This window comes from Musa acuminata, chromosome BXJ3-8, assembly GCF_036884655.1.
Source record: "Musa acuminata AAA Group cultivar baxijiao chromosome BXJ3-8, Cavendish_Baxijiao_AAA, whole genome shotgun sequence".
Lineage (NCBI taxonomy): Eukaryota > Viridiplantae > Streptophyta > Magnoliopsida > Zingiberales > Musaceae > Musa > Musa acuminata.
The window spans coordinates 46677433-46689037 of NC_088356.1; the positions used below are offsets into that span (position 1 = coordinate 46677433).

The 11605-nt window shown below is 39.3% G+C and overlaps 1 protein-coding gene across 2 annotated transcripts; it reads right to left on the bottom strand.

Moving 5' to 3' along the window:
• Nucleotides 1-925: 925 nt before the first annotated feature.
• Nucleotides 926-4687, bottom strand: LOC103996108 (GATA transcription factor 20). Of its 2 annotated transcripts, XM_009416935.3 has the most exons (5): nt 4392-4687; nt 2952-3311; nt 2817-2876; nt 1854-2015; nt 926-1219 (listed from the first exon to the last, which is right to left on the bottom strand). In XM_009416935.3, the coding sequence occupies exons 1-5, from the start codon at nt 4536-4538 to the stop codon at nt 1121-1123; spliced, it is 828 nt and encodes a 275-aa protein (XP_009415210.1). In that variant the 5' UTR covers nt 4539-4687; the 3' UTR covers nt 926-1120. The 2 variants fall into 2 exon arrangements, with proteins under 2 accessions (XP_009415210.1, XP_009415209.1); XM_009416934.3 differs by having other exon boundaries at nt 2817-3311.
• Between the last annotated feature and the right edge of the window lie 6918 nt (nt 4688-11605).

The window sequence follows — 11605 nt, forward strand, 5'->3', positions numbered from 1 at the left end:
AGCATAGAGCCACCACTGGTGAGTGTACTACTATCAACTTCAACTTAAGTATTTTGACCAGTCGTTTAGGTCAAACGAAGTTGATAGGCCAGTTAGCCTATCAAGCGCGAGTCGTGACAATGATGATGATGTCTTAGCAAGCAATTTGGTAACAATGGCTGTGTACAAATATTGGGGAGGAAAACCCTCATTACCCCTCTGCGATTTCAGGATGCCCCTATTCTTGATCCATTTTGTTCTAATCCCAACTTCATTTCCTCTTTTATTGGTGATTGGTTTTGTTTTTTTTTATTTGAGTGATTATTAGCTGCTTGAGCTAGCTGGGATGTGGACGGACTGTGTTTTAATGTTGTCTATCCCAATTGGATTGTCCCAAGGTTGATAATTTATAGTGGGTCAGCTTTCTTGTCCGCAGATTGGATAGTGGAAGTCTGCGATTGTATCAGCTGGTATCATCTAGTCAATATCATCAAGGATCGTCTCCTGATGAAGTGCCCACAACTTGTTGTTTGGAGCACTGTGCATGCAACTGATCTGTTGGTGCTAGAAGCAAGATTTCTGGTGGACAACATTCTAGTTCTCTCATAATTGCTCTTCGTTTAGACATTCTCCCCCACTCTTAAATTTGTTTATTGATATGTTTAGTATTTTCTAACTTCAATTAGAAATAAAAAGAGGAACACTGATGGTTCAGTCATGTGTGTGCATGTGCATGTGATGCAGGACAAGTTATCAGAATCCTTCTTGGTGGCTGGGAAACACAATGCTTGAACAGGACCATTGGGACCTCTGAACTGGTCACTGGAACCCATGCAACAAAGAACGAAATAGGTCAGACTAAAGTAGAACGCTCAAATGGGATGCTTAATGCACACAGGTAATATAGAGTTTGATGTGCCATATATGTATCAGGGAATTGAATGCATAAGAAAGCAAGCAGGACAACGATTTCCTCTTATTCAAACTACTGCACAGAACTACAGCTTCTTTTCTATCTTTGAGAGAGGAGGTTATTACATCAATATATTGTTAATGATCATGTCTGTTTGGTGGCGTGTGTTCTCATGATTCTCTTTAGACGAAGGAGCTCTCTAAGCTTCTGCCAGCTTCAACTTCTGGCCTAGTTCAAGATTTGGATGGACATGTTTGGTTCTTCAGTCTTTGCAAACCTTCCCCGTACTCTGGGCTGACTCTCTGCAAGAGCTTTCCTGCAAGCATACTGCACGCACACCAAAATGTAATCACTTCCTTTAACTTGTAGTTTTGTTTGAAAGCTGTAAAATGTAGATAGAGGAGCGTCTTATGCATTCATCATGTTCTTGGCATTCCCTTTCTTGAGGTAACACTGTAGTCTATATGTAGCATATTACTACTTAATGATGTAAAGAAAACTACTTTTTCTAGTGGATCTACCCAAAAGTCTTCAGAGATGAGAAGAATTTGAAGCTTGGTGAAAATTAGAAGGGTCATTTCTGGGCAGTTCTCTGAGCCACAACAATGACTCAATTGTGTGGATGATTAATAATATAGTTCACTACAACAGGTGCAGCAGAACTAGAGGACTTTATTGCTAATATTTGTATTTAGGTTTTTCAGAGGCTACGTTTCCCATGCTTTATACTGATTATGACAAAAAACCTATAGTTCATTGTCAGTTGAGATTTGTATACTGAAGTTCCAGTCTCTTTTCACCTTTTGTAGAGTGTAGTGCTTTGCCAACATCCAGAATGTCTGATGGGAGGGAAACAGATTATCACTTGCTATTTTGTAAGTACAAGTAATTCACTGTTATTGTTCTTAATGTTTTACTTATGAAAAAAAATGGATAAATAAATAAAAACTCAAGTGCATACCTTGATCTTTCTTCCAAAGTTTCTCTTACTCTTCTTCTCCCTGTACCTGGAAAGCTTTTGCTTCCGCTGTTCCGTCTTAAGATCACTGATGCTTGGGAGCTGCTTGACAGAGGAAGTTATGGCCGTTGCATTTCCAGTGCTTGTGTTTTTATTGCCAAGATTCTGCCACAAAAACTCCAAATCATTGATCTTGTTCATCCTGTGGAAAAACAGGTGCAGTGGAAGCTTGCACACAAGTGATGTGCCTTGATGGACCCACAGTATTCTCAGAGAAGTTCTGAAAAGGTATGGAAGTTCTGATTCTTTGATATTCTGTTTGTGGTTCCGCAAACTCTTACAATAACGTTTGAAATAAGGTTACTCTAGGTTCATATTTCTTAAATCTATGTTTGTGATGGTCATTTATCACAAACACTAGTTGATATTGCTTAATTTTTCGGTGTTCATTTGTGAACCCATATGACCAAGAAAAAAGAAAGGAATGATGCAACCTTTTTCAGCATGACACACTCTATACGGACTAAGATCATGTTGGTACCTTCTACTTCAAGGGAGACAAGCAACAGTAATGAAAGTTCAAGTAAAGATTACTTAGGAAAAGAGAAGCTGGTAAATTTAAAGTTGATAGAAACTAATCACCTTCATTTCTGGCACGTATGGCTTCGGCATAGGCTTTTATTCCAATATTATGGCAAAACTCAAACTCACACTTAGCAATCTACTATTATAGTTTCCTTGACAAATTTCTTCTTTCATAAGACGTGCCTTTACGAGTCAATCTGAAAATACTTGGATGGTATTGTATAACATGAACACTGTCCGAATGCTATGAGTGACTTATGAAGTTTTGATAGAAAGTTGTTTAAGGTTGTTTACTGTCTTAGTTGTAATTTTACTAATATCAAAATGACAAATTGCAAAATAGAAAGGAAAGCAACAAAGAAGCTAAAAGTTCATTAAAACCTGAATGTCTGCCTCACTATATGCTCTCCTCAGTCCTAGTGCAGCTTCAAAATCCAATTCCTGAAAATTAAGCAAGTCTGGTCTCATAGTGCAACTTGGGACCCACTCCACTGAATTTAAACACCCAGAACTCACACTTTTCTGCATTGCTCTTTCTGCATAGCTTAGTTTTTCCAAAATTGGGACTCCATCCATTTGGACAGCAGGAATCTTTACATCTAAGAGTTCAGAAACTGAATCTGCAATCTCTGACTTCTCCAGGAGGTCCTTCTTGCACTCATAATATATGTCATTCAGTTGATCATTTTGTATTGCCTCTACATCTGCAACTTTAATTGTTTCTGCGATGATATCAGCTCCACCTGTTATAATGGACATGGCAGCTGCCATAGGATCCAATGCTGGCCCTTCTAAGATGGGTTCTGGAGCTTTGAATAGATCTCCTTCTCCTCCCATATCATATTCTGATACAGTAGGAGCTTGTGCCATGTTGCCCTACAACAGAAACCAAGTTAGAATAAAAATATGCTAACCTCAATGAAATACATGCTCGTTTTACACATATAAGTAGCTTTCTGCTGCACTTTTCGACAGGTATTTTCAAAGAGAAATTGTACAATGCATTGGAATTATCAATTTTCATATGGATCTTGTCATCTTTTTAATGCTCATGCTGATTTCAACTGCTTCAAGTTTATAAGCACTCTTTCATGCAGGATATACATATTTACTAGTGATCAAAACCAATGATAATTAGACATACTATATTTCCTGAGATTGTTGAGATCAAAATTGGCTAACACATCGGTGTCTCTTAAGGGATTAGATGACAAGTACTCACTATTTGCAGTAACAGACTTCAAAGTTCTTGGCATAGCATACCAGCAGAAGGGGAAAAAAGCGGTTCTTGTTTTCTATTGCAATTAGTGGGCTTGGACACTAGGCAAAGAATATCAACAAAAGAATGGTATGTAGGTGTTGAATTCAATTGTCATCTATTGATTGCGTTCAACTCCATCATTGTTCATATCCTTTCCTCATCAAGCCTCTTTGATCAAATGCTTTAAAGGTCCATCAATTCACATGATGAGATCATCCACGGGAATTAATCAGAACAGTCAGCTCTTTTTTTTCTGGGAAAAATGGTTGAAATCAAATAAAATCATAGTAAATTGATATTTCTCCAATTAGGAGGTAGTGAGTCTTCTAGGAATGTCACCCACAATGACATAAACTTGTTGTCTTTTAATCTCTTCATTTTTCTTTGAAATAACTCATCCAAAACTAAAAAGATAGCAATAATTTCAGATCTTTTTAAGATGCCAATTAGCTACAAAGGTTTGCCTGTTCATGTCTGTTAAATGGAAAGTGAGTTAGCAGCTGTGTCCCAATGAATCATGCTAAGTCCAGGCTTGCAGTTTTCATCAGCAGTTACTTCCTGACGTCCTTTTTCACCACATCATCCATGTCCATGTATCGATCACACTTTGATCTTAATCCCTTCACAGCTTGATAATTCCTTCGAGGGGAGCAAATCAACAGGGGGTAAAAGATTTAACCAGGGTGCAGAATTACCATGCTCGGCGCACCATCCGGGAAGCAGACATGGAAGCGGGAGAGGAAGTCCTCTTGGGAGAATGGCAGGTGGGAGTAGTGGCCATGGTGGTCTTGGAAGAAGCCCTGTGAGAAGACCGGAAGGTGAAGCCCAGCCTCAGCGTACATCTCCTCCTACTTATGCTATATTTCTCTGTAACAGGAGCAGCGATTCCTTTTTTCTTTTTTATAGTTGCAGCAGCGGAAAAAGAGTGAAGAGAGTTGGGAAGACGAAGCAGAAGAAGAAGAAGGAGGAGGAGGGAGAGCAGAAACAAACAAGAAAAGGTGAGGGGAAGTGCCTGATATATAGAGACGAGCTCAGAAGCTAAACGACGGAGAGAGCCAATTCACTAGGCCAAAGAAATTACGTATATTTTTGTCTTTTAGCATGAGAGTGAGAAAGGAACAGAAGAAAAGTGTCCACTAGCTTTGCTTTGTCAATAATGGAGATGAGCAGAGTGGTAAATGACAGGAATATTTGGGCACACTAACACATGTGAGAGCACTGAATCATTCTTCCCTTCTTTGATTCAATCAGACGTGTTTGGAGTGCAAAAATTAGAAAACAGTATTATTCCCAGCAAAAGGATGCCGACATGAAGATGGGTGATGACTTTATTCCTCACAGATGTGATTAGATGCTTTTCTTCAAGTTCCGGAAATAAGACAAGAAGGTCTACTGAATGTTGTGTTGACATTTGCAGCTGTTACATCAGAGTTTGATGCACCAGAAGTGGCTCGAGCACTACCTTCTCTCCTAGTTTTTTCTACCTGTACAGCCTGCAACTGTGATGAGGTGTTGATGGTTGGTGTAGGGTTCAATCATGGAGCGAGGACAGAAACCCAGAGATGGTGATGCATATCAAGTTTAATGCTTTCATTTACTCTTAATATTCGACTAAACAAGTGCATGTTCCTGTTGTTGATCAGTATACTTACATCATAACCCTTTTTATTTATTTTTATTCTTTTTCTTTCTTCTGTCAGATGAGGAGGAAGGCCAAACATGGAAGCTCTCAGACCAACTTGCCAGGAAAAGAGGTGATTTCACTATAGAATTAGATGCAAGTTGTCGCTAGTGAACACTGGTCATATCTCATGATCACCGGATCTCTTTTTTCTTTTGCAGGAAGGATAAGATAGCTGCTGAAGGATCATTTATGGCACAATCCAGGTAATCTCCGTGTGGATTGTTTATGCTAGAATCAGCATAATTATCTTATCTGAGCTCACATTAGATTTTAAACACTATCCAAAATGTTATACGATGATAAACTAAACTAAAATAATAGCCACAGAAAAGAACTGATGGCTAAGCCAATAAATATAATGGCTGAAAGAAGAGCTTGGGCATGGAAAGTTCCAAGCCAACAGATTTGCGACACCAGAAAGCAGAACATAATATGTAAAGCCAGGCATATTCTCTCATCCAAAAGATTCAGATTCTTTTGCCAACATGATCGAGTGAGGCCTTTGGCCTCATGCAGTGCAGTCCCCCAACTAAAATGGTGGATGAGTTACAGTAAGCCCACTGCGAAAAAACCAGTTGAAAATAGAAGCTGGAGATTGGAAGGAAGGAAGGGTTGGTGAGATGGAAAAGGAGGAGTGCGAAGGTCAGGGAAAAGAGAGGAGGACAGCAGCCGGAATCGAAGAGGGCAAGCAAGCCACTTTAAGATGGTTGGAAGGTGTGGGTCGTAATGAGAGCACATGAATTGAATGAATGAATGATGCCACAGCTGCTCTCTGCGCAAGTTTTCCCTGCCATTACTTTTTCTTCCTCCTCGAAGATCTTGTGGTTGCGCATTTTATATGTGGTTATATGTGAAAACAAAACTTTTCCAAAGGGATCAATCATGTTGTCGAGAAGGATGATGAGAGATGTTTAAATATGCAGTACAAGTGATGATGGAGGAGGTCTAACTGTAGGCATTAAGGAAAAGGAGCACCAAGTTCATGTTGCCTGAGTCACTTAATTAGAAGGCTTTGTTGGTTTTTGGTGGACTCCCTGGCCCAGTCACAAAGATACAACAGCATAATAATTTGTCCATGTCTCTCTCTGTTTCTGTCATAGGTGTAATTCAAACATGCCTCTTCACCATATTTATGTATATATATATATATATTCATATAGTCCTTGAGTCTACTCCATCACTATCTTGGAGGAAACCAGTGACGGCTCTGTTGGTGTTCTCTGAGAACATCGATGGGCACAGCTGCTGAGGAGAGCTCGGCTGTTCTGTGCCCCCACCACCCTAACAATGATTGAAGAGCTTTGAGTCACCTTCTCCATGGCTAGAAAACAGCTAGCTGTATGGGTGGGTCCATAGCAACTCTTGTTTTTTATCTCCTTGTGTGGAATTTTTTCCCAACATCAAGCAATCTGATGGGCCTTTGCTGCATTATTGCTGAAGCATTCAATGTATCACAGCTTGAAGCCCCCACCGGTGTGGAGGGACTTTGGGAAGGTTGAGACTCGGTGCCCTCGGCCACATCAGGTACAATCTCACCACCTTCGACTGGGGCTATTCTTCTTATCGTGATGAATTTGGATTTTGATGAATCTGTTTATAAGAAGATTAAGTGATCTTATCGTGACTAACTTGGCAGCGAATTAATTTATGTCAGAGGGGTTAGATATGACCAACTCTGATGTGAAAGAAGACGAGAAAAACTTATCCCTGAATGGAGAAGAAAACAATCGCATGCAACTTTATGGAGTATATTTATATGAAAGATTAATCTCCCAAAGTACAAGGAATCAACAGTGACATTTGACTCGATTATGAATTCCGATGTGATCCATCCATCCATCCATCCATGGGAGATTGTTTGGAAGAATGGCGGGGAAAACGTACTCGGCTGCAATGCTAAAAGCTAAGAGATTATTGTCTTCGTGTGAAGATAATTATTGCTCGAAAATTACAGGTGTCGTCACCATCGGATGATGACAGCTGCCGTGGGCCCAAGGATTTATTGTATCGACATGTGTCGACAAGTCCACATCATTTTTTTTTTTTGCTTTATAAGACAAGAAAACTCATGGATTATTTTAACTTATATCAATGTGTCCGAAGGCTTTGCTCCTCGAAGCATGAAAATAAAATATTAATCAAGATGCCAGATAGACTTCCAAATGTCGTTAGATTAACAAACTTTGAGATGAATTAATAAGAATAATGTACACAACGAATTAGCTTCTCCATGAAAACTTTTACACTCAAAGCTTTTGTTGATAAAAAATGTTTTTTATCAACAAAATTGATTAAGAATCAAACACTCCAATTTAATCTTAAGGGTGTAAATTTTACATATTACTATTAATTTAAGCTTAAACATATTGGCTAATGACCTAATTATCTTATAACTTCATGCTATAACAATTAACATCAAAGCTATAACCTTAGCTAGTTATTATATTATGTCAGTATGTAACAATCGACATTAGAGCTAACTTGGTATTTGATGAGCAAAAATGTCATTGACGTTTTGCTCAGTTCTAACATGATTTGGACCCACATGTGTAAGATTGTCTGATGTGTCTTTGAGTTAGAAACGTCAAGCTCCCAATGTGTCACTTACATGAAGAGCGAGGTCGAGAGACCCGATCTTTCTGATGCCCAAGTTAGTACCTCGAGGTATATGAGTGCGGACACGAATAATCAAAAGAAGTAAGCCCCCCTCTCTCTTCGTATTAAAAATAAGTTTTTATACCTGGTCACAAAGGGATAGAATATTCGTGAATATTCTACGAGGAGGTAATCTCTAACCGTCCCCTATGATCTCCTCTTAGCCACTTATCGACGTGAGCGATAAGAGGGGGACAACCCCGAACTATCTGCTTTGGACCTACTTTGGACTCTTATCCATGTTGGTAGACGGGTGAAAGGTGACTTGGATCCTTTCCCTCCATCGAGGACTTCACATGATAGTTATATGTCAGATAATGATTAGCTGATAGTATACTCCAAATCATTTATCCCACCCCCTAAGGCATGCTTTGAGGCTCTTGCGAGAGGGATTTGAATTGAGGCATTTAGTTCATCCGACACGAGTGCATTCAAGATCACCTCATCAGCGTAGCTAGTAGCGATCCATTGCTGACTTATCCCTGGTGGCGTCAAAAGGTGCACGTTTGTCGGGCGGGGTCGAATTTTCTAACCTCTCTGTCTCTTTGCAACCTTCACACCTCGGATGGAGGAGGGGGTTGGCCTTCTTGACCACCACACCTCGGATGGAGGTGAGGGTCAACCCTCTCGACCTTCACACCTTGCACATATTTTGCCTTGTGCCTTTGCCATAACATATTTCTCATCACGTGAGTCGGACTTTTTCAACTCACATGCCTCGGGCATATTTTGCCTTATGCCTCCATCGTGACAGATTTTTCTTTACATGGATTAAGTTTTTTGGACTTATGTGCCTTAAGCACATTCTACCTTGTGCCTTCATTGTAGTAGATTTTTTTTATGCATAAGTTTTTTTGACTCACGCGCCTTAGACACATTTTACCTTATGCCTTCGTTATGGTAGATTTCTTCTCATACGAGTCAAGTTTTTTTAACTCATATATCTTCGGCATATTTTGCCTTATGCCTCTGCCGTAGCATATTTCTCCTCACATGGGTCAAATTTTCTCGACGCACTTGGACACATTTTATCTTATGCCTTCGTTGTAACAAATTTCTCCTCACGTGAGCTGGGTTTTTCTGACTCACAACTTGGACATATTTTGCTTTCTACCTCTGCCATGGTAGCTTTCTGCTTATGCGGATCGGGTTTTCCCAACTCGCGGTGCCTCAGGCACATTTTACCTTATAGTTCCGCTATAGCAAATTTCTCTTCATGTCGGTGGAGTTTTCCTGACTCGCACCTCAGGTATATTTTGTCTGGTGTCTTTATTAGGGCGGATTTCTCTTCACATGAGTTATGTTTTTTCAACTCACATACCTCAAATATATTTTGCCTTGTGCCTTTGCGCTTGGCGGATTTCTCCTCACACAGGTCGAGTTTTCCCAACTCATGTGCCTCTAGTATATTTTGTCTTTATCTCTGCCTTGGCATATTTGGGTGCTTTTTTGAGTCCTTCATCTATTGATGACCCTTTGGAATTGTCACGAAGGAACACTTGTCTCAATCGTGGGAGGAGAGAGATCGACTCCCTCTTTATAAATCTTTCTTTACCATTTGGGGTTAGATTTATTCTTTAATTTGAACTAATGGAGCATCCTCAAAAGCCTTCTACCTTGCCTTTAGGGCCTTTTTAGAAGCTTTCTCTACTTCGCTCTGGTTCCTTGTAGGGTGACTTGGTTCTCGAGTCCCTCATAGTCCTAATATCGGTTTTGCAATAAATTGATCTTCCACCATCCTACTCTTTCGCTTCCTCAGGTCATGATATCTTTCCTTTCTCAGACAAGTTTCTCCCGATCTCTTACCCATCGGACGGTCAAAGTTCGCACTTCGTTTTTGGACAGCCTAAGGATAGAGGAGGTCCTGACCTCCCTTTCATAAGGGGAGGTAGTTCATGTGAACCCAAAGATTCTTTAAGATTTACAGTCTATAAAAAGCTCGTTTGATTATAATTCAGTGGTGAGTGCACCACTCATAGATCACTTGTGAACTAGGTATTCCATCATAGTTGAGTTTGATTTGCATATCCCTTGACTCGGTTAGCATCCATTTGATCCCACACTTGGGTCCTTTGGCTTGTCTTGTGATACCCTTGAGATTGGATTTCATCTTTCCCTTCACTTAATAGTATCTTGCCTTCATTAGTGGAAGATATCATCCTCTCAAACGATGCCTAACTCGTGCGCTATTTAATAGTATTCATAAGAGAATGCTAGCATGTCGATATTACTCTGATCTATAAAATTTTTGTTGTTTGTTTTCAATTGAGACAAGGAGTGGCTACTACTTAGCTGCTTGAGGGTGATTCAAAGTTAGCGATGTCCCTTCTAACTATAAAGGTTGGAATGAGTGCTTCTTTCTCATAGGTTTAAGTTGAGATCGGGGGTTCAATCTTGCTTGGTCGGTACACTACATAGATAGCACCTCCTCTTTTGTCGGACAAGGAGGCAAGTCAAGTGGTAATTGAAGGACAAACTCTCTTTCTTTGAGGCCGTTCAAAAAATGGATAAGGACTGACTGATTGACATGGGTCTCAACTTGGCTCTTTAGGGAATGATTGAAACACCCGATCACTTTACATCACCTATCTTTTCTATTCTCTACGTTTTTATGATTTTGATCCTCTACAGGTATGAATCTACACTCATTGAAGAAAAAATGGTCTTGCTCCTCTTTGAGTACGACGATGGCCTCTTTATCTTTGGCCACTGTTCATGAGTCATTGCTTGAGGTATTAACACCAACTCAGTCTAGCCATCATGCTAACATCAACAAGCCGAAGAAGTAGAAGATCATTGTGAAGGTGCTCCACCCCCAAAAGGATGAGAAACCAAAGAGCTGCTTCCAAAGAGAAAACCAAACGAAGTGCCTCTTGCCTTCGTAGCACCAATACCTTCAGAGGCTCCTCAAAGTTTCAACTCCTCTTTGGGAAAAAGAGAGGAGAGGCAAAGGTCGATATACAACTTATGTAAGGGCAAGCCCTTGCCCTTTGCAACTTTATAAATAGTCGAGATGCCACTTGCACAAGTAATTTAAAATAGTAAGTCCTCCTCTCTCTCCTCTTTCGTTGGGTTGAAGATAAACTTTTATATTTAGTTGATATCGAATCAAAAATATATTGAATCTCAAGGACAACGTGTAAGTTTTTAAGTGTAAGAGATAATAACATTTCAATTTAGTCTTAGATTTAAATTAATTTGTATTTTTACTAATTTGATGTTAAATATTTTAATGAATGATTTAAACTCAATAAGTATTAATAAAATGATCGGAATAAGTAACGTATCATATGTGTTGTGCTCATGGCGATGCTCAAATCATACATAAATATCATAGATGGATCCACTCAAATCCTAAAACTGAAGTTTAATTCCTCATTTCCAACCGTTCAAATCAATTGGAAGAAAACTTGCACCGTAAAATATTCAATCATTTTTCCTTCACCTAAACCTTAACATATATATATATATATATATATATATATATATATATATATATATATATATATATATATATATATATATATATATATATATATATGATCATGAACTTGGTTGCAAGTTTAAGGA

Coding starts and splice junctions, on each gene's coding strand:
- LOC103996108 (XM_009416934.3), bottom strand. CDS start 4,538: ATGTACGCTGAGGCTGGGCTTCACCTTCCGGTCTTCTCACAGGGCTTC. Junction 2,016..2,816: donor ATAGTGAGGCAGACATTCAG/GTTTTAATGAAC, acceptor TTTTTGTGGCAG/AATCTTGGCAATAAAAACAC. Junction 1,220..1,853: donor ACTTTGGAAGAAAGATCAAG/GTATGCACTTGA, acceptor GTGTGCGTGCAG/TATGCTTGCAGGAAAGCTCT.